Here is a 19,383-nt window from a genome sequence, read left to right on the forward strand (position 1 = left end):
CTTAATTAAAAAAAATAATAACTTCAAAATCTGAACTCCAAGGTATAAAAGATGACATGTGACTAATTCCAAAATTTGTTATGCAGTAACACACACACACACACACACACACACACACACACACACACACACACACACACACACACACACACACACACACACACACACACACACACACACACACACACACACACACGCACACACACAAAGACTTGGCATCCCCTACCTTCTATACTTTGACTACTCAGACACACACACACACACACACACACACACACACACACACACACACACACACACACACACACACACACACTTGTGCGCACACAATGCACTTTGACCACCCAGACACACACACACACACACACACACACACACACACACACACACACACACACACACGCACACAATATACTTTGACCACCCAGACAGACACACACACACACACACACACACACACACACACACACACATATACACACACATATACACACACACACACACACACACACACACACACACACACACACACACACACACACACACACAAAGACTTGGCATCCCCTACCTTCCATACTTTGACTACTCAGACACACACACACACACACACACACACACACACACACACACACACACACACACACACACACACACACACACACAGACATACATTAATTTAGCCTCATTTGTAACACTACAGACTTTCACACACACATGCCTACACACATATACACTCCAATGGCTTCAGTGGGGTCTATATTATGTCACCGAAACGGCATAAGAACGAATGCCGTTTCAGCGACATATAAACTGCGAAATACGAATAAAGTGAAAGCCCAGGTCAGCGATTTTTTTCCTATGGAAAAAAAATCGCTTGGCTGTCGCCATGACACTGCCCACTGTAGTGCAATCTTGGAGTTGTATATTTAGTTAGGGAGGGTGTGGGGGGCAAATCCCTCCAGTTTGAAATTTTTTAAATTTTGTGTTGTGTCTTGTTGGTCTACTGATTTTTTTTTCCCTAGGAAAAAAAATCTGTGACCTGGACTTTCACTGTATTCATATTTCGCAGTTTATTTGTCACTGAAATGGCATTTGTTCTTATGCCATTTCAGCGACATAATATAGACCCGCTTCAATGACCTTACCTATGCAGTGAGTACTAGCATTCGAATGAATGAGTGACCACCATCTTTTGATGCTGCTAACTTTCTCCTCCCATTGTAAACATTTACTCAGTTTAAAGATTCTCTGAATCACTTAGCCAAGTCACCCGCAAATGTTTCAGAGAAAAAGCACATGGCTGATTAGGATAAGGCACTTTAGGATGTAACTTTTGGTTAGAAGACTACTTTCCATGAAAAAGTCCCCCAGGGGAAAATGGATGGATGGCAGTGGTTTATGAACTGGAAAGTCTTAGCATGATATGGAGACCTTCTCAGACAAGGCTTCTGCATCACTTTAAGTCTTTCTGAATCCAAGTGAATGATAGTTATTGAACCAACATGTATTAATATGTGTTGATGATAAAGTATGTACAGTTTTGTAATAAAAACATTGATAATGCTAATATCTAACAGAATGCAATTACAAACAGATTAAAGTATGCTGCTCAATATCTGAGTTGTTTGGCTTCTGCTACATACCTACAATCAACTGCATTACTAGCTGAGTTATGGGTCTATATTACATCACTGAACACTTAAAACGGTGATTAATCGACCCTATGTAAGTGAAGGCTTGTAATGTTGAACTGTCAGAACAGTGATTTTTTTTCCAAGGGAAAAAAATCGGTGTTCCAAAAAAAAAACAACCCCCCCCCAATATGGGGGGCTGTGCCCCCACACCCCCCCTACTTAAATATACCAACTCCGAGATCGCACTACAGTGCCAAAAATGGCAAAGTAATGAAGCGGCCAAGCAAATTATTTCCCAGGGAAAGAATTTGCTTAAAAGCCACTTCGATATTTTGCCTTTTCAGTCTATTAATTTCGACCAAGACGCATTCGAAAGAATGCATCTTTGGTCTTGTTATAGGAACCCGAGTTAAGTACAAACTTGCATTGTTAAAGATTGTACTGCATTTTATTTTTGTCTGTTGTTTCATTGAATCTTGTGGTCTGTGTCTCCCTGTAGTTATTTATTTTTCTGTTTAATTGTTTCATAGAATACTGTGGTCTCTCTCTGTCTCTGCAGTTAGTTTCTCGCCCGCCCTCCTGTTCTTGTTCTGGTATTAATCTTGGTGGCTTTGGAATTGCCCTCCCCTCCTGTAAATTTGTATTTGAACCTTCTCCTGGGTCTATCTCATTTGCTCACTCAACTGAGTACAGTGAGATCATATTTTGACTTCAGACACTCCTACCTGTCCCATCTGTTCAGCTCTATACCAGTCTAGTGTCACTAACTCATTCTACCTAATACAGAGAGAACATTTTTGAAGGGCAAGTCACTTAGGTCCTTAATTTTGAATTATCTTCTGTTTCTCCTTTCTCCGTTTCCACTTTCAAAAAAAATGTCTTAGCTTGTTTCATGCCTTTCCTTTAACTAGTCTAGTCCAGATACAGATTTGCTGTATCCAGGACTATTTGTAAGCTTCTGAGCCCCCAAAGAATTTCTGTGTTGGAGGGAAGCCTTCTAGCTTATCAGTGGGAGTGGTAAGCACTAGGTAGCCTATCTACCACAAGAGTGGTTTCTGGCCCAGAAATTGTAGTTTATTGGCCGTTTGGGCAGTTTTTCCATCTCTTTCAACTTTCTGGTTTAAAAGCCTGCATTTCCGCATGTTTCCCACCTTTCCTGTAACTAGTCTAGTCTAGATACAGATTTGCTGTATTCACGACTGTTTGTAAGCTTCTGAGCCCTCCCCCCCAAGCCTTTCTATGTTGGAGGGAAGCCTTCTAGCTTATCAATGGGAGTGGTGGTAAGCACTAGGTAGCCTAAATACCACAAGAGTGGTTTCTGGCCCAGAAATTTTAGTTTATTGGCCATTTGGCAGTTTTTCCATCTCTTTCAACTTACTGGTTTAAAAGCCCGTGTTTGCACTTGTTTCTTATTTTTCCTGTAACTAGTCTAGTCCAGATACAGATTTGCTGTATCCAGGACTGTTTGTAAGCTCCTGAGCCCCCCAAGCCTTTCTGTGTTGGAGGGAAGCCTTCAAGCTTATCAGTGGGAATGGTAAGCACTAGGTAACCTATCTACCACATAAGGAGAAGTTCTGGCCTAGAAATTGTAGTTATTGGCCGTTTGGGCAGTTTTTCCATCTCTCTCAACTGATTTAAAAGCCTGCATTTGCACTTGTTTCCACCCTTTCCTGTAACTAGTCTAGTCCAAATACAGATTTGCTGTATCCAGGACTGTTTGTAAGCTCCTGAGCACCCCACGCCTTTCTGTGTTGGAGGGAAGCCTTCTAGCTTATCAGTGGGAGTGGTAAGCACTAGGTAACCTATCTACCACATAGGGAGTAGTTCTGGCCCAGAAATTGTAGTTATTGGCTGTTTGGGCAATTTTTCCATCTCTCTCAACTTTCTGATTTAAAAGCCGCATTTGCACTTGTTTCTTTCCTGTAACTAGTCTACTTGGGTTCATAGGTAGGTACTAGGCTATCTGCCCTAAGGCATTTATAAGTCTAGCCAGAATGTGTTGGCTTTTGCCGCCCTCTTAGATTAGTTCCCTGTGTCTCGCAAAGCCACTGAAGTGATCCTCAGGGTAAACATTCTGTTTCCCATTCACTCATGAAGGTTTCTCTTGAAGAGTGTTAGCGAGGAGCTCTGCCTAATGTAGATTGGAATCTTGTTCCAAAGCATGGGAAGTCTCTGGGACAGGAATCTATCCCTCCAGCACATCTTATTTATTGTTGTGGTGAGGTATAGATCCCTAGAGTGTTTGGCTCGAGGGGATAAGGTTTTCTTTAGGTGAAGCATGTCCATCAATTCTGGGCTGGACATGGCCTTGTATGTCAGGCAGAGATCACCTCTAAGTAGACGGTATGCAACCGAGTACAGCTGGAGTTTCTTCAGTTGAGCTGCATAGGGCATCTGTTTGAAGCCAGTGATCATCTTGGTGAGGTACTTTTGTGGTCTTTCCAGCTGTTGCAGGTGTCTAGTAAGGTACATCCCAAATGGGGCATTGTACTCTATGATGGGCCTGATGAGTGATGAGTAGAGGGGCACAATGACCTCTTTTGATCTGGATACAAACCCTTTTGTGATTAGATGGGCCACATAGAAGGATTTTCTAACCACTTTGGCAATGTGATTATCAAAGGAGAGATTACTATCTACTTGGGTCCCCAGATCCCTTATTATTTTAGATACAGATTCTTGGTTTTAGCTCTTGAATTTGCTTATTCGTGCTCAGCACTAGTTCAGAACTTGTTGTAAGCACTAAATACGCTACAAATTACTACAGCACTTAACCTTCCTCATTACCTAGAGGAAAACAGTTTTTGTACTTACTTTCTTCACTTGCTTAGAGAAAAACAGCTCTTGTACTCACTTTCCTCACTTGTCTAGAGGAAAATAGTTTTTTTATTCAGGCATGTCCAAGGGTCAGCTCCCAATGTTCTCTCCTGTCTATCTGATGAATCTGGGCATCTTGGGGCAATGTAGCAATTGCCTCATGTACACAGACAACCCTCTCCTCCTACCACCCAACACTACAACCTGTGAGAGATGCACTTATCTAGCCAAACTGGAGGTAAAGCTCTCTCCATCCAAGGCTGAACTTGACAGTCAAGAGGAGATGGTAGACACCACACCACACTCATCATATAGTCCCACTAAAACTACACCACCAAAATCCACACATAGAAACACAAAAACATTTGTGGAGGCTCTCAATAATAATCTGCTCAAGCAACAGAGACCTCCAAAGCAGAAACACAGTCAACCTCCACCCCCAAAACAACCCAGATGACATATAGCCCACAGACTCAGTGTGCCACTCAACCACAGCCCATAAGGCAAAACAACGTACCCAACACACTAGTCATAGGTGACTCCATAGTCAGGCACACTGATGTCCACTCACCAAGCTAAACAAGGAGAAGGTTACTGTTAGCTGCCTGTTGGGTGCCAGGATCTGCCACATAAACCATGCACTCAGGTCACTCCACAACATGTACAAATATGACTCTGTCATTGTCCATTATGGTGTGGACAACCTGAGACATACCTCCCTGGACTACATGAAAAGAGACATGGAAGAGTTCTCCAATCTTGTAGCCAAGGCAGGTATGCCACTAGCCCTGAGTAGCATCCTGCCATCACCCAGAATGATACCGCAGTACAAGGACAAAATGATTGACGTCAACAATTGGCTAAGCTTCTGGTATCATTCCAAGAGGATCCAGTATCTGTCTGCCTGGGATGACATGGTCGACAGACCACGATGCTTTGCCAGAGATGGCCTGCACCTGTCACCCCTGGTTTTCCAGATACTGGCTAAGGTTCTTGCCACCCCTATAGTGCCATTTGTAGGCAAGGTTCAAATGACAAATTCACCACTGTAACAGGAACAGGCAAGCAAAAACTGAGGGTAATGTTACTCAATGCTAGAAGTCTAAATCTCAAAATGCACTCCCTCGAGGCACTCCTTAAATTGGAGAACATCGATATCTGTGCAGTGACTGAGACCTGGTTCAAGGCTCCAGAGTGCACCCCTGCCTTACCAGGCAATAACTCATACCACACTTTTTGGCCATCTAACCTGGACCGGAACACCAAAGGTGGAGGTGTGTCCATATTTATTAAGGATATCCACACCTCCAGGCTAGTTGCTCAGCATAATGCATCCGAGGTTATCCAAGTGCAACTAACTCTGGGAAAAACTGTAATCCAAATTGTAGCTTGCTACAGATCCCCCACCATGCCTCAGGATTCCCACTCCTCTTTTCTTGATATACTGGAAAATATTAGGGTTCAACCAAACACCCTAATAATGGGTGATTTCAACTACCCCAGCATTAACTGGGAAAACTACTCATGTACCAACTCCTTCACTCAATGCTTTCTGGACTTCATAAATTCCATGCCTTGGATCAGCTTATCCACACCCTCAAACAGGGGCAACAATATCCCAAACCTCGTCATTACCAACATGAGTGACCAGTGTTCCACACCTGAAGTCAACTCCTCATTGGTCAGATCCGACTATAAGCTAATCACCCTATATATCCACATCCCACCCCCACCCCCCATCAAGGAAACCATGGTAAAAAATTGGTCCAAAGCCAACTTCATGCTTCTTAAGATAGAAGTGATGAACTTCATGACACCCATGCAGATGGACAATACAGTTACGACTGCTGAATCTTACACAAATGCACTCTATAAGCACTTTACACAAGTGCATGGATCATGTTTTCCCGAACAGAACCAAGATGCTCTCCTCCAAAAAAAGGAAGCCAATCTGGTGGTCCCCTGCCATAAAAAAAACTCTATAACAGAAGGAAGAAACTGTTGCAAAAGAGAGTAAAATCCCATGAGTGGAGGAGCTCCCTGGTCAGCCTCAGTAAGAAGCTAAAATCCCTTATAACATCCTCCAAAGCTAGCTATGAAAACAAAATCACCACTGATTCTAAGGACAACCACAAAGCATTCTATAGCATGTCAGGAATCTCAATGGCAACACCCAGATCTGCTCTGAGTTACAGCACAACGGCATGAAAATTACAGAACCAGCTGATATTGCCAACATCCTGGCAGATAGGTTCAATGCTAACTTTACCCCCCTCTCACCCCCTAAAAGGCCCATATCGATACAAAAAGAATGCAGAGTCCCTGTAATCACAACTACGCAGGTAAAAGCTGCACTCTCTAAAGCCAAAAACATAGCATCCATGGGACCGGACAACATCCCAGGCTGCGTTTTGCATGAACTTCAGGACGAACTGGCTCCCCGCCTAAGCACCATGTTCAATCATAGCCTCACATCAGGCTTTGTGCCCACTGAATGGCACACAGCAACAGTTATCCCAGTCCACAAAGGGGGAGCCACCACTGATCCCGGGAACTATCGCCCTATTAGCCTGATGAGCCTGGCCTGTAAGGCCATGGAACGTATCATCATGGAACTCATAAACAAGGACATTGGTAACCTCTAAACTCTGGACCCCACCCAATTTGGGTTTGTGAAAGGCAGATCATGCCTCCTGAACCTGATCGACTTCTTTGAGGCAATCAACAAAGCTGTAGACGAGGGAAAGGTGGTTCACACAGCCTATCTTGACCTCGCCAAGGCTTTCAATACCATCCCTCATTCTGGAATTATAGATAAACTCACTAAACTAGGTATAAATCCTTAGGTCCCAAGATGGGTTGCCAAATGGCTCACTGACAGAACCCACACTGTAAAAGTTGCAGACTCCAAATCTGACTTCAAACCAGTGACAAGTGGAGTACCACAGGGTTCAGTCCTGGGACCTTTCCTGTTTGGTATCTACTTCTCTGAAGTACAGCCTAACACAGAAGGTCTTTGGCTAATAAAGTTGCAGATGACTGCAAACCAGGAACCATAGTCGAGTCCCAAAATGATGTGGACATCCTACAGAAGGGCCTCACTGAGACAGATGCCTGGTGTCAGAGCCATGGCCTCAAGCTCAATGCCAAAAAGTGCATTGTCATACCCTTTGGAAAAAAACTACCACATAGGCGTCAGTCTACTTAACGCCAAATGTGTGATAAAAGACCTTGGGACCCAGGTAGACAGTAGTCTCTCCTTTGATAATCACATTGCTACAGTTGTGAGGAAATCCTTTTACGTGGCACACCTCATCACAAAAGGGTTCTCATCCAAGAAAAAAGAGGTCATTGTTCCCCTCTGCTCGACACTCATTAGACCCATTATAGAGTACAACGCCTCTTTTGGAATGTACCTCACAAGACATCTGTAGCAGCTGGAAAGGCCACAGAAGTACCTCACAAAGAGGATTACTGGCCTCAAACAGATGCCTTACACTGACCATCTCAAAAAACTCCAGCTTTACTCTGTAGCATATTGCCTACTCTGAGGTGATCTCAACCTGACATATAAAGCTATGTCAAATCCAGAGCTGTTGGACATACTGCACCTAAAGAAATCCCAATCCCTCTGAGCTACATGCTCTAGGGACCTAAACCTTTTCACCACAATAAACAAGACATGCTGGAGGGATAGATTCCTTTCCCAGAGACTTCCCATACTCTGGAACAAGCTACCCATCTATGTCAAGCAAAGTTCCTCATTAGCACTCTTCAAGAAGAATCTTCATGAGTGGATGGGAAATAGGAAATACACCCCAGGGATCACTTCTGTTGCTCTGCTCGACGGTGGCACAGGAAAATAACTTTCTTGGGTGGCATAAGCCAGGGAACCTTGTTGGCTAGGCTTACTTATGCCCTTGGGCCAATAGCCTAGTACCTATCTATGAACCTATATAAGCAATTCATATAAAAAGTAGGGCTGTCATTTAAAGTGAAATGTGTGTTTACATATTACAGTAAACCCTCAGTTAACTGGAACTCAAACAACCAGCACTCTCAAGCAACTGGCAAAAAAAAAAAAATTCGAAAAAATACAGTATAATTTTCATGTGCTGCACTTTGTGCCCCCCCCACCTGCAGAAACATGCCTTATGTTTTTAGAGTTTGTAGTTTTAAAAAGGAAGATAAGACTAAATTGCCTCTCTCCCAACCTGAGAACAAGTCAAACCAAACAAATAAAATAGGATAAAGTATTAGTCGAGCTTAATTTTAATAGTAACTCTCAAGGAAAAAGTAAACTACAATTAGCCGGCATCTACCAGTCCTCATGGGTGCCTGTCAACTGAGAGTTTACTGTATATGTTTAACTATGTCAAATTAGTGCTACATAACTTTGCTTCTGAAACAGGCTGTAATGTATGAGTTTATTTACCTATATATATGGGGAGGTTTATTCATCACACTACGCCTTTCTAATTCATAAAACATTCTTATGTTGAGGTTTCCCCTTGGGTGGCTTTAGCATTGAAAGTGGTCTTCTAAATAAAGTTGCATGCTAATACAGCAATCCAAGGCAAGGAACAATTATGTATTCCATCTAATAGCTTAATGCTAATTCATCTCTTACCATATTTATTAAAATGCTTCTTTGGGATTGAACCATAAGCTAATTTGGTCTGTCGGTAATGAAATGTACCTTCATGAACATTCAGTCTGATCTGGTCCTATATGAAAAACTTAATACTGTGCTGTATCTTCAACTATGTTATTGGTAATGCCTAAGGAAATGTCTGTGTAAGTAGTTCTTCATTCTGCTGAAAGTTTAGTTTTACTGTCTTGCCTCTCTGGCCAGGGTCATAAATGAAAAGGGTCCTTGGACCAGTTCACCTACCCCATTAACAAATGTTAAATAAAAATAAATAAATAAAATTATTTAAGTAAGCGGTGCCTTTAGCCCTATTTAAAGTCATATATGTATGCCACATCATATGGTCTAGTATACTGTGAAATGATGCTGACTGTAAACAAAAAGCTGATGGCCACACTACACCTCACATCTTGCCTTCTGTTTGGTATATTGGAATACAAATTTTACTCTTGTTAGATTTGAAGTATGATAACTAAATAAGGCAATAATAAAAGAAGGTTGTACTCTGATGCATAAGTTAGCACTGCTGTATCACAATGCTTCATTCTCCAGTGCATCTCTTATCTGGAAAACCTCTTTTATTCTGTCTGTGTTATGTAAGTCTTCACTGGACGTCTGGTTTCCTCCCATATCCCAAAGACATACAGATAAGTGAGCTGAAAATCCTGTAGCCTACCATTGTGTGTGCCTACATATGTGTGCGCGCGCGTGTGTGTGTGTGTGTGTGTGTGTGTGTGTGTGTGTGTGTGTGTGTGCATATGATATATTTCAACTTCTTTGCTCAAGAATTCTGGACAAAGCCAAAACTAATTGTGAGATAAAGGTCCAAAATCAAGCACAATTTTAAATATTATTCTTAATTCACCTAAACATTAGCAGAACAACAGGCTCTGCATTATCATGCATTTTCTGAGCAAGAAGAAGAATGAAACGTTAACCTGGCATTGAGGATTGACAGAAGTCCTCGGTAATTTACCATAAAATCAAAATTCTAAGAGAGGCAGCGGAAAAAATTAGACAAAACCAAGGACATTCTTTTGAGAGTTATGGTGTGCATATGAATGTCATTATACAAGAGCACTTAGGAAATATGAATGGATGTAGATGCAGGTTTTTTTGTCAATAACACTAGAGCAACTAAATTGTTAGCTCAACATTTTAATCAACAAAGTGCTGAAATAATGATAAATAAAAATCCATAATTGTAAGAACTGTAGGGTAGAAATGCATCCAGAAAAAAATCAGAACATTATGGTAAATTATTACAGTATAGTATATAAACAAGATGTAGAGTTTGAGAGGAACACTAATGATATCATATTTGGGTTTTACTTCATAATCTCGAAATGCTGAAATCTCGAATTTCAGCATACCGAGACCATGAAGCTGAAAATGCAGAATGCCGAAAGTGCATAAGAGCAAATTCGAATATCTCAAATCCACGCTTATGCATTTCTGGTACATTACGTGAAGCGTTTGGCTGGTATGGTGTCTGTAATTGAAGGTGAGTGAGTGTATGTGTGTGTTTTTGTACGCTGTATGTATGAGTAAGGGTAGGGAGGTGTAAGTATGAGTGTGAGTGTTGGATTTGTTGGTGTCTGTGTATGTGTGATGTGTATTTGTGTGTGAGCAAGTGTAGAATCCCATGGTGTGATTTTTTTTTTTGTTATGCGCGATCTCGGAGTTGGTATATACAAGTAGGGGGGTGTGAAGGGCGCATCCGCCCACATGGGGGTGTAGGAGTTCCTGCCCCCCTGCTTACATGTAGTGTAGGTTTGTGTGGTTTGTTTGCTGTGGGTAGAATGGTGTGTGTGTTATGTTGTGTATGGTGTATGTATGTCCATGATTGTGTGATTCGTGATTGTGGGTTTCAGGATTGTGAATGGTTCGGCTTCATAGTTTCGAAATGCTGAAATTCGAGATTTCAGCATTTCGACATTATGAAGTGAAACCCATATTTGAGACTATTACTAAAGCCTTAGTTATCAGAAGTAGAAAGAGGGGTAGTGAAATCAAAGAAGCAAAACATAATCAGAATACATTGTGTGAAAAAGTAAGAGGAGGAGATAACAGTATTTTTAATAATATTTTTGGGTGGGGATGTAACCTTGACTTGGAAAAAATAATGGCAGTTATACTAAAGGCCCATTTTAGCTTTGAGTCATGAACACAAAGTGTTTGTGTTTATGATGATTTTGACAAAATGGCAAGAATATTGTCAACAGTAATAGACTTGGATCAGTGTGGGTTTATAAGAAGAGGCAAACATTTTGCAACATTAACAAAACCCTTCTGATACAAATGGATGCACTGAACAATAATAATATATTAATGTCAATAGGCTTGGATGCCAACCCATCTTAGGACACATACGCACACACACACACACACACACACACACACACACACACACACACACACACACACACACACACACACACACACACACACACACCACACACACACGTGCATGCACACATTCACATACAGTATGCTGCCTATTTGTTTATTAACTGAGTAATCTGATTGGTTTAAATGGCTCTTTTCAGCCCTGTACAATGAAAGGCATGAAGTACAATAAAGAAATGTATTGTCTGTACACACTAAATCAATAGAACGTGCTATATGTCCTGCAAAAATCACCATTTGAGAAGTAACACAACAATAAGAAATAATTCTCTCAAATGGCTGTGAACAGTCCATGCCTGAATTTCATCTTAATTAGGAAAACAGAATTCAAAGTAGAATTCCAACTCCACTTTTCAAGGTGGGCAGTGCTTCCACTAATGCAATGCCTTACTTACTTCTCCGAAGATACTACAGATTGATGAAGGAGGATGTTTCTCATTCAGAAAACGTGAGGCTTTATGTTCACAGTGTATTGTCAAGGAATATATAGCCATTAAATCTTCTTTATTGTTGTACAGGAATATTTGTACCAGTGTTACAACCAAAATCTGTCTATGGTATATTTTTTTGAAGTGAAAGACAGTTCACTCATCAATGCTTAGATTGTAGCACAATGTATCACTAGCAGTGCAATAAATACTGCAGAATTACTAACACCATTCAATAAACAAAGCAGGCATTGGCAGGCGGCATAACGTTTCTCAAGACCATACCTATATTTTCTGAGTTACAGACAGCTATGAACCTCTTCCCAGTCTTTATTTTAATTGAAGATCCACAGTTTTTTAGACTTTCAAGTGATGTAACTCACACTGGGCTCATCAGCTGTGCCATCACTTTAGACCTGTTAACCACGACATGGCATTCATAACAGTGAGCCACATACTCCAGAATGTTAAATACAGTCGTGGTAATATGGTTAATAATACTAACAGAATTTAAACATGTATGGAATTGACTTTTCATAAGTCTTATGAAAATGTGAGTAAAAATGAAGAAAGCTGTTGGTTAAGCAGGATTTATATTTGATATAAATGGTCAAGGAATTGTCATGCCAGACAGTTCAAGCAATCACTATTTGCTGTCAGAACATGATTCTTTGAAATGCAACATTGTAGTTAAAATGGCAATACTTACAGCAATACCAAATCTGGTTATTCTGTCTTTTTCACAATTGTCAATTACAGTTTTTAGTAAATTGTGGTCATGGGACTCCCCATCTGTGACAACCACCATTACTTTTGCAGCTCCTTCTCGTCCACCAACATTAGCATTATACGCACGTAGTCTATGATGAAAAAAAAACAAATATATTTATTAGCAGCAAACTAGATTTACAATCATTTCACAGTGGTTACATAAGACAGAAAAAAAAGAGGTTTGTTAACAAACCACTTAAACTGTGGGTCCCTGTTCTGGTTTTGCTACTTGTTTCACTACTCATCTGTACCAGCATAAATAATTTGTCCATCTTTTCATAACTGCTATGTACCCTTCAGTTCTTTCCTGTATTATGTGCAATTGCTCTACCATATGTTAACTTTTGTATTAACTTGCGGACATCTATTTATTTATGCAGTTGCTTATTTGTTTGTTTTGTTTTTCTTTCTAGAACACTTATGAAATGTATACAAACAACTTAAAGTCTGGACTTCCACTTTTAGATGCAAGATACAGTTTGTAATTGTAACCTGCAGGATCATAATTTTAATTTAAACATCGATATTACATCAAAAGCTAAACCAGTAAAACACAACCTGAAGTAAATGATGAATGCTAATACAAATCACAACCCCGCCCCCCCCCAAAAAAAACTAAGACAGGCATTTAATAATGAATAATGTTGCAGTTATTTTTTTCATAATGCAAGAAAATGCAGGGCAACGACATGTCATCAACTTCTGTAGCTAATTACCCATTAAGCACGTGGACCCTCAAAGCACAGAAATGACTAATTATTACTTTTGGCAGCTCTAAACACAAGGAAGTGCTAGACCGCTCACCTAAGTCATTTTTAAAAATTTATCACAGTCATTTTTTTAAGTTTCATACAGATGCCTTCTGAGCACTGTAATTCAAAAATGATAGCTTTTCTTAGATTTACCAAATAAAAGAGAAAGGCAAATATTCAATTGTTTTTGTACAATAAATTAATAAATACATAAATAAAAAATCTGATCACCTTTTTGCCCCATATAAAGGTGTCCTCAGAGCTGACTGTAAAAAGAAAAGTAAAGTAGCATGGGAGGTAGGTGTGTGTGTGTGTGTGTGTGTGTGTGTGTGTGTGTGTGTGTGTGTGTGTGTGTGTGTGCGAGTGTGTGCGAGTGTGTGTGTGTGTGTGAGTGTTTGTGTGTGAGTGTGTGTGTGCGTGTGTGCATGTGTGCCTGTGTGTGTGTGTGTGTGTGTGTGTGTGTGTGTGTGTGTGTGTGTGTGTGTGTGTGTGTGTGTGTCTATATCTGTGTATCTTATCAACTATGCACATAACATATTTGCAAATCTTTAAAGCACAGACTTCACCACTGAAAAGTACCACTCTGTACTCCTGAAAGAACACCAAAATAATTCCATTTTTTAAAACTAACAACCCTATCTTGCAGATAACTAAAGGTTAATGATCAAAACTTCCCCAACATGGGATATATGCAAATGATCCTTATGAACATCAGGTGTTTCAGCTAATTGATGATTCTGAATGCCCATGACTTGTTTCGTCATTTTAATAGACAATTTTAGGTAAAAAAGCCAAACCCCACTAGCTGTGGATATGCATATTTCGGCCTTGTTATGACCTCATCAGCACAGCACAAGCAGAGTGTTTGACTAACCATATGAAACACAAGGCTGTTATACCCAGCTTATCTCATGTGTCTCAGATACAAGAGGTTTGGGAGGTCACTCAGTGGAATTTCTAGCTTTGCTAGAGTTTTCATTTTGTTTTTACTGATTGGTTTTTCAGTGACCTCATCACTCATTATTTTAGTTTGTTGTTTGGGATATTTTTGCAGTGACCCTAATGATAATGGATGTCAGCTGGGTATAACAGCCTTGTGTTTCATATGCTTAGTCAAACACTCTGCTTGTGCTGTGCTGATGAAGTCATAACAAGGCCGAAATATGCATATCCACAGCTAGTGGGATTTGGCTTTTTTGGTCTGAAATTGTCCATTAAAATGATAAAACAAGTCATGGGCATTCAGAATCGCCAATTAGCTGAAACACCAGATGTTCATAAGGATCATTTGCATATATCCTATGTGCCTCAGATACAAGAGGTTTAGGAGGTCACTAAGTGGAATTTCTAGCTTTGCTGGGAGTTTTCATTTTGTTTTTACTGATTGTTTTTTCAGTGACCTTCTCACTCATTGTTTTAGTTTGTTGTTTGGGATATTTTTGCAGTGACCCTAATGATAATGGACATCAGCTGGGTATAACAGCCTTGTGTTTCATATGCTTAGTCAAACACTCTGCTTGTGCTGTGCTGATGAGGTAATAACAAGGCTGAAATATGCATATTCACAGCTATTGGGATTTGGCTTGTTTGGCCTGAAATTGTCCATTAAAATGACGAAACAAGTCATGGGCATTCAGAATCGCCAATTAGCTGAAACACCTGATGTTCATAAGGATCATTTGCATATATCCTATGTACCTCAGATACAAGAGGTTTTTGGAGGTCACTAAGTGGAATTTCTAGCTTTGCTGGAGTTTTCATTTTGTTTTACTGATTGGTTTTTCAGTGTCCTTCTCACTCATTGTTTTAGTTTGTTGTTTGGGATATTTTTGCTGTGACCCTAATGATAATGGACATCAGCTGGGTATAACAGCCTTGTGTTTCATTTCATATGCTTAGTGAAACTCTCCGCTTGTGCTGTGCTGATGAGGTCATAACAAGGCCAAAATATGCATATCCACAGCTAGTGGGGTTTGACTTTTTTGCCTGAAATTGTCCATTAAAATGATGAAACAAGTCATGAGCATTCAGAATCGCCAATTAGCTGAGATACCTGATGCTCATAAGGATCATTTGCATATATCCCATGTGCCTCAGATACAAAAGGTTTGGGAGGTCAACCAGTGGAATTTCTAGCTTTGCTAAAATAACAAAAAATTGGAAAAAATGGATGAAGCTTTAAACAGATATTCAGATGATCTGATAAAACTGCAAAAATCAGAGATAGAAATGAAGAAAATGCTGGCTGAGTATTTGACTGCTCAAGAAGAAATTTTTCAAAAATGGTAGAATTAGAGGACAGAGCATATAGGGAAAACACAAGATTTTCTGCTGTACTGGAGAAACTGGAAGGAACAGACTGTATTCATTTTATGAAAGCAGAAATAAGTAACTGAGCTGGTATTCCACAGCAGGAGTTGTTAATCAAAAGGGCACATTGTGTGTATGATCCAAGCTTGCCATGAGAAAGCAGCCAAGACTTCTAATAGTAAAGATACAATCCTGTGAGCAAAAAGAGTTAATTCTGACAAAAGTGGGGCAGAAAGGCAAAGTAATAAAACCTGGAGACAGTAGAGTGTTCGTGGAAAATGATTACTCACTCCAGGCAGAAGAGGAGTAAGTTTATGTCAGAATTCAGGGAATTTCAAGAGGTAGGTGCGAGATTCAAGGTGCTGTATGCAAACTATCTTCAAAATATTTTCCTGTAGGGTCAAATTCATTTGTTGATGCAGAACATGCTAAGGAGGAAATTCAAAAGTTTGTCCAACAAAAAGTGAGCTACCAAATGGAATGGGACTCTTCTTCTTATTCTACAGATTATAAAGCTCATAAAGACACTATGCCAGTGAAACCTTTTCCAATGTACCAATGAAAAATACTTGAGAGACAGATGAAAGCATAGGAGTAGAGTAGAAGAATCAGGAGTACATTGGAACTGAACCAGAGACTGGATTTGGAGAGGGAGATTAACAAGAAGAAAACCAGCAACTCAGAAATTAATGAATAAATGTAGGATTAAAAGCATCAATCACATTGGTGAAATATGGCAGAACAAGAAAATTGTGAAATATTGAATTTTTTTGACTTTGTTAAACTTGTAGGGTCTTCAATGCATACACCATATTTCATGCCATTAACGTCTGGAAGAACATCAAGGAGATGGAGAAGAGGAAGGACAGAGGTAAGTAAGTGAAACATTTTTTGGCTTTAACAAGCATTTTCATAATGCATGACATATACACCATGTTAGTACGCATTTTCAGTTATTTTTATGTGTTCTGAGAATACTAAAATAAACAGTCCCCCCCATCCTTCTTCATTCTTTCTTCTTTAGTTTTAAGAAATGTAGGCAATGCAATGTAAAAAGAGAACAAAGCCTGGACAAAAGCATGTTTAAGATAGTAGGCTGTAATCTTTGGTTGCTGAGGTGAGATATGGGATGTAAATGTATGCAGAGCATGATATAAATAAAATTGACATGCTTTTTTGGGAATGAAAGGATTAAGGTCCTTGACTCGATCTACCAAGTTTTAAGTGGAAGCTACTAAACAAAAGAACATTGAATGTAATGAAATGTTCTCCTTTAACAAATAAATACTCATGGTGGAACATGAGAAACTTGTAGCTGAAGGCAACTGTCTGTCTGGTGTTCATGTTTATATAGAAGCAATCTGATAAGAGGGCAGTACAAACAGAATACTTTTTTCTTTCAATGGCTTCTGAAAGCATTCAAGTTGTTTTTGATATCTGGGAGAGGAATAAAGATAAGACAAAAACAGACAAGCACAGGCTGTATCACACATCTTAGCATGTACAGCCTTCACTATAGGTCAATTGAAGGCTTTGATTGTAGCTGACAGTCTGGACAATTGTTCTATTAGGATGGTTAAGCATCATTATTTGAAGATGTACTTTATTTTGTGTGTTTGTATTATGTTACTAGGTTATGAGGGTGTTCTGAAGTGTGCTTGTTTGTCTGAGGGTTTCCATTATAACAAAAAGTCATGTAGGATGTGACTTAAGTTCAAATGGATATGACAAGCAACAACTGTATAAAAGATCAACCTACCAAACCTAAGTGCATGCATGTGAAGAAAAAAGCTAAAACTAGACATTAAAAAAGCTGTTATACATAACAGGTGAGAATAACAACTTCATATCATAATGGTAATGCTTTCCATGTCATCTTTGAACATGAAAGGTCTCATAGGTATATAAAAGATAGAGTTGTGAACTACATTAAAAATGTGGAGTGTAAATAGTTACACTACAGGAAATAAATTTGGAATAAATTGAACATGTGAATTTAATAAAGAAAGGATTTCATGATAATTATTCAGTGGAATATCTGGGGCAAAGGAAATGGGAGTAGTTATATTAATAGCTAGGGGAGCTCCAATAATGATAGAAGAAGAAAAAAAAAAGATAAATTGTAGATATTTGTGCTAAGGGACTATTGGCAAGGGAAGTGGATTAAGCTGGCGTACATTTATATTCCACCTAAAACTGCTACAATGGAGCTTTAGAAAAGTGTGGGAAAAATCATCAGCTTTCAACAGGGAATATTACTTATAGTTGGGGACTGGGATTTGATTTGCAGGGATACATCGGGTGGGGGCTAAAAGGGAAAATGTAACAAAAGAGGATAGATTTCTGAAGAAATTTATGAAAATATTTGGTCGGGAAAATGTGAATGTAGTGAACTCAGAGAGAATTTACATATTATTCCCCAAAATACAAAAATTGGGTTAGGCTAGACAGAAATTATATTTCACCGAACATGGGCATTTAATTAAAAGTTTTGAAATATACCCTATAACTATTTCAGATCATGCACTATTAATAATTAAAATAAAAATGCAGGGTAAAGAAATAAAAATGAGACACTGGTGGCACCTACCTTTTAAACAGAGAGGAATTTAAGGAATGGGTAGTGGAAATTATTTGGGAATTATTAGGGAACATAGAAATTTCTTTGGAAAATATTGCCAGGGAGTGGGATAAAATAAAAGTGGAGTTTAAAAATAGGGTAGAGATAAAAGAAAAAGAGGTATCGTTAGGAAGTAACCTGGTTTGTGACATCAGAGAAAGATGCTGGAGAGACAGATTATGTATTTCAGAGACTACCCCTTCTCTGGAACAGGCTTCCTATTCACGTAAAGCAGAGTCCTTTCCTGACCCTTTTCAAACACAGTTTGGATCAATGGATGGAAATTGTAAATTCACTTCTGGGGTGGCACCCATATCCTTTATGGACAGGGGCAGTTTGTAAAATACTCAAAGGCATAGGCGCAAACCTAAGACATCCTCTAGTCTTAGGGATAGAAGATCAGGTAAATTCAGGTGCTAATGTTCAGGCTTGTAAGGGCTTTTAAGCTGTTAGCCTAGTAATCTCCTATGAAACTTATAGAAATATTTAGAGAGAAAAACAAATGTTAAATTCTTGCAGAAAAAAAAGAGAATCTCACAGAACAAGAATAGGCACAACTACAGAGTGCTAAAGAGAAAATAAGAGGCTGCCTGGATAATATGCATGAGTTTAGAAAGGCTGCTGTTAAGAAACTGTTTTTTGATAATAACTCCAGAGCACAGAAGCTTATAGCACAATGGTTCAGGTAACATAAAGTAGGAAGGGTTGTTGCCAAGCTGAGGGAGCCTATAGCAATGAAAAAACAGGGACCCTCCAGAGGTATTAGAAATATTTCAGAAATGTTATGAAAATTTGTGTGAAGCAGAGAAATGTGGAAATCAAGAAAAAAGTACAAATGAAAATGTCTATGGAAGAATTAAATACCAAGGTGAGAAGTAGATGAGGCTCAATTATTAAGTTAGGATGACAAAGAGATGAGATAAAAATGGTAAAACATAACTATTATACAATGCCTACTCTAAAAACGTGCACGCTGATTGGCCAGCCCAAC

General features: G+C 39.4%; 1 protein-coding gene across 1 annotated transcript in view; it reads right to left on the reverse strand.

The window, feature by feature from the left end:
* Positions 1-19,383, reverse strand: part of ITGA2 (integrin subunit alpha 2) — a 2,089,078-nt gene that overhangs the window by 785,001 nt on the left and 1,284,694 nt on the right. Inside the window, exon 8 of the mRNA XM_044064418.1 lies at positions 12,649-12,799. Within this exon, the coding sequence (XP_043920353.1) occupies positions 12,649-12,799 (151 nt within the window). The remainder of the gene's footprint in view (positions 1-12,648; positions 12,800-19,383) is intronic.

The sequence above is a fragment of the Protopterus annectens genome, chromosome 2.part2 (genome assembly GCF_019279795.1).
Source record: "Protopterus annectens isolate FY-2018-M chromosome 2.part2, PAN1.0, whole genome shotgun sequence".
NCBI lineage: Eukaryota > Metazoa > Chordata > Ceratodontiformes > Protopteridae > Protopterus > Protopterus annectens.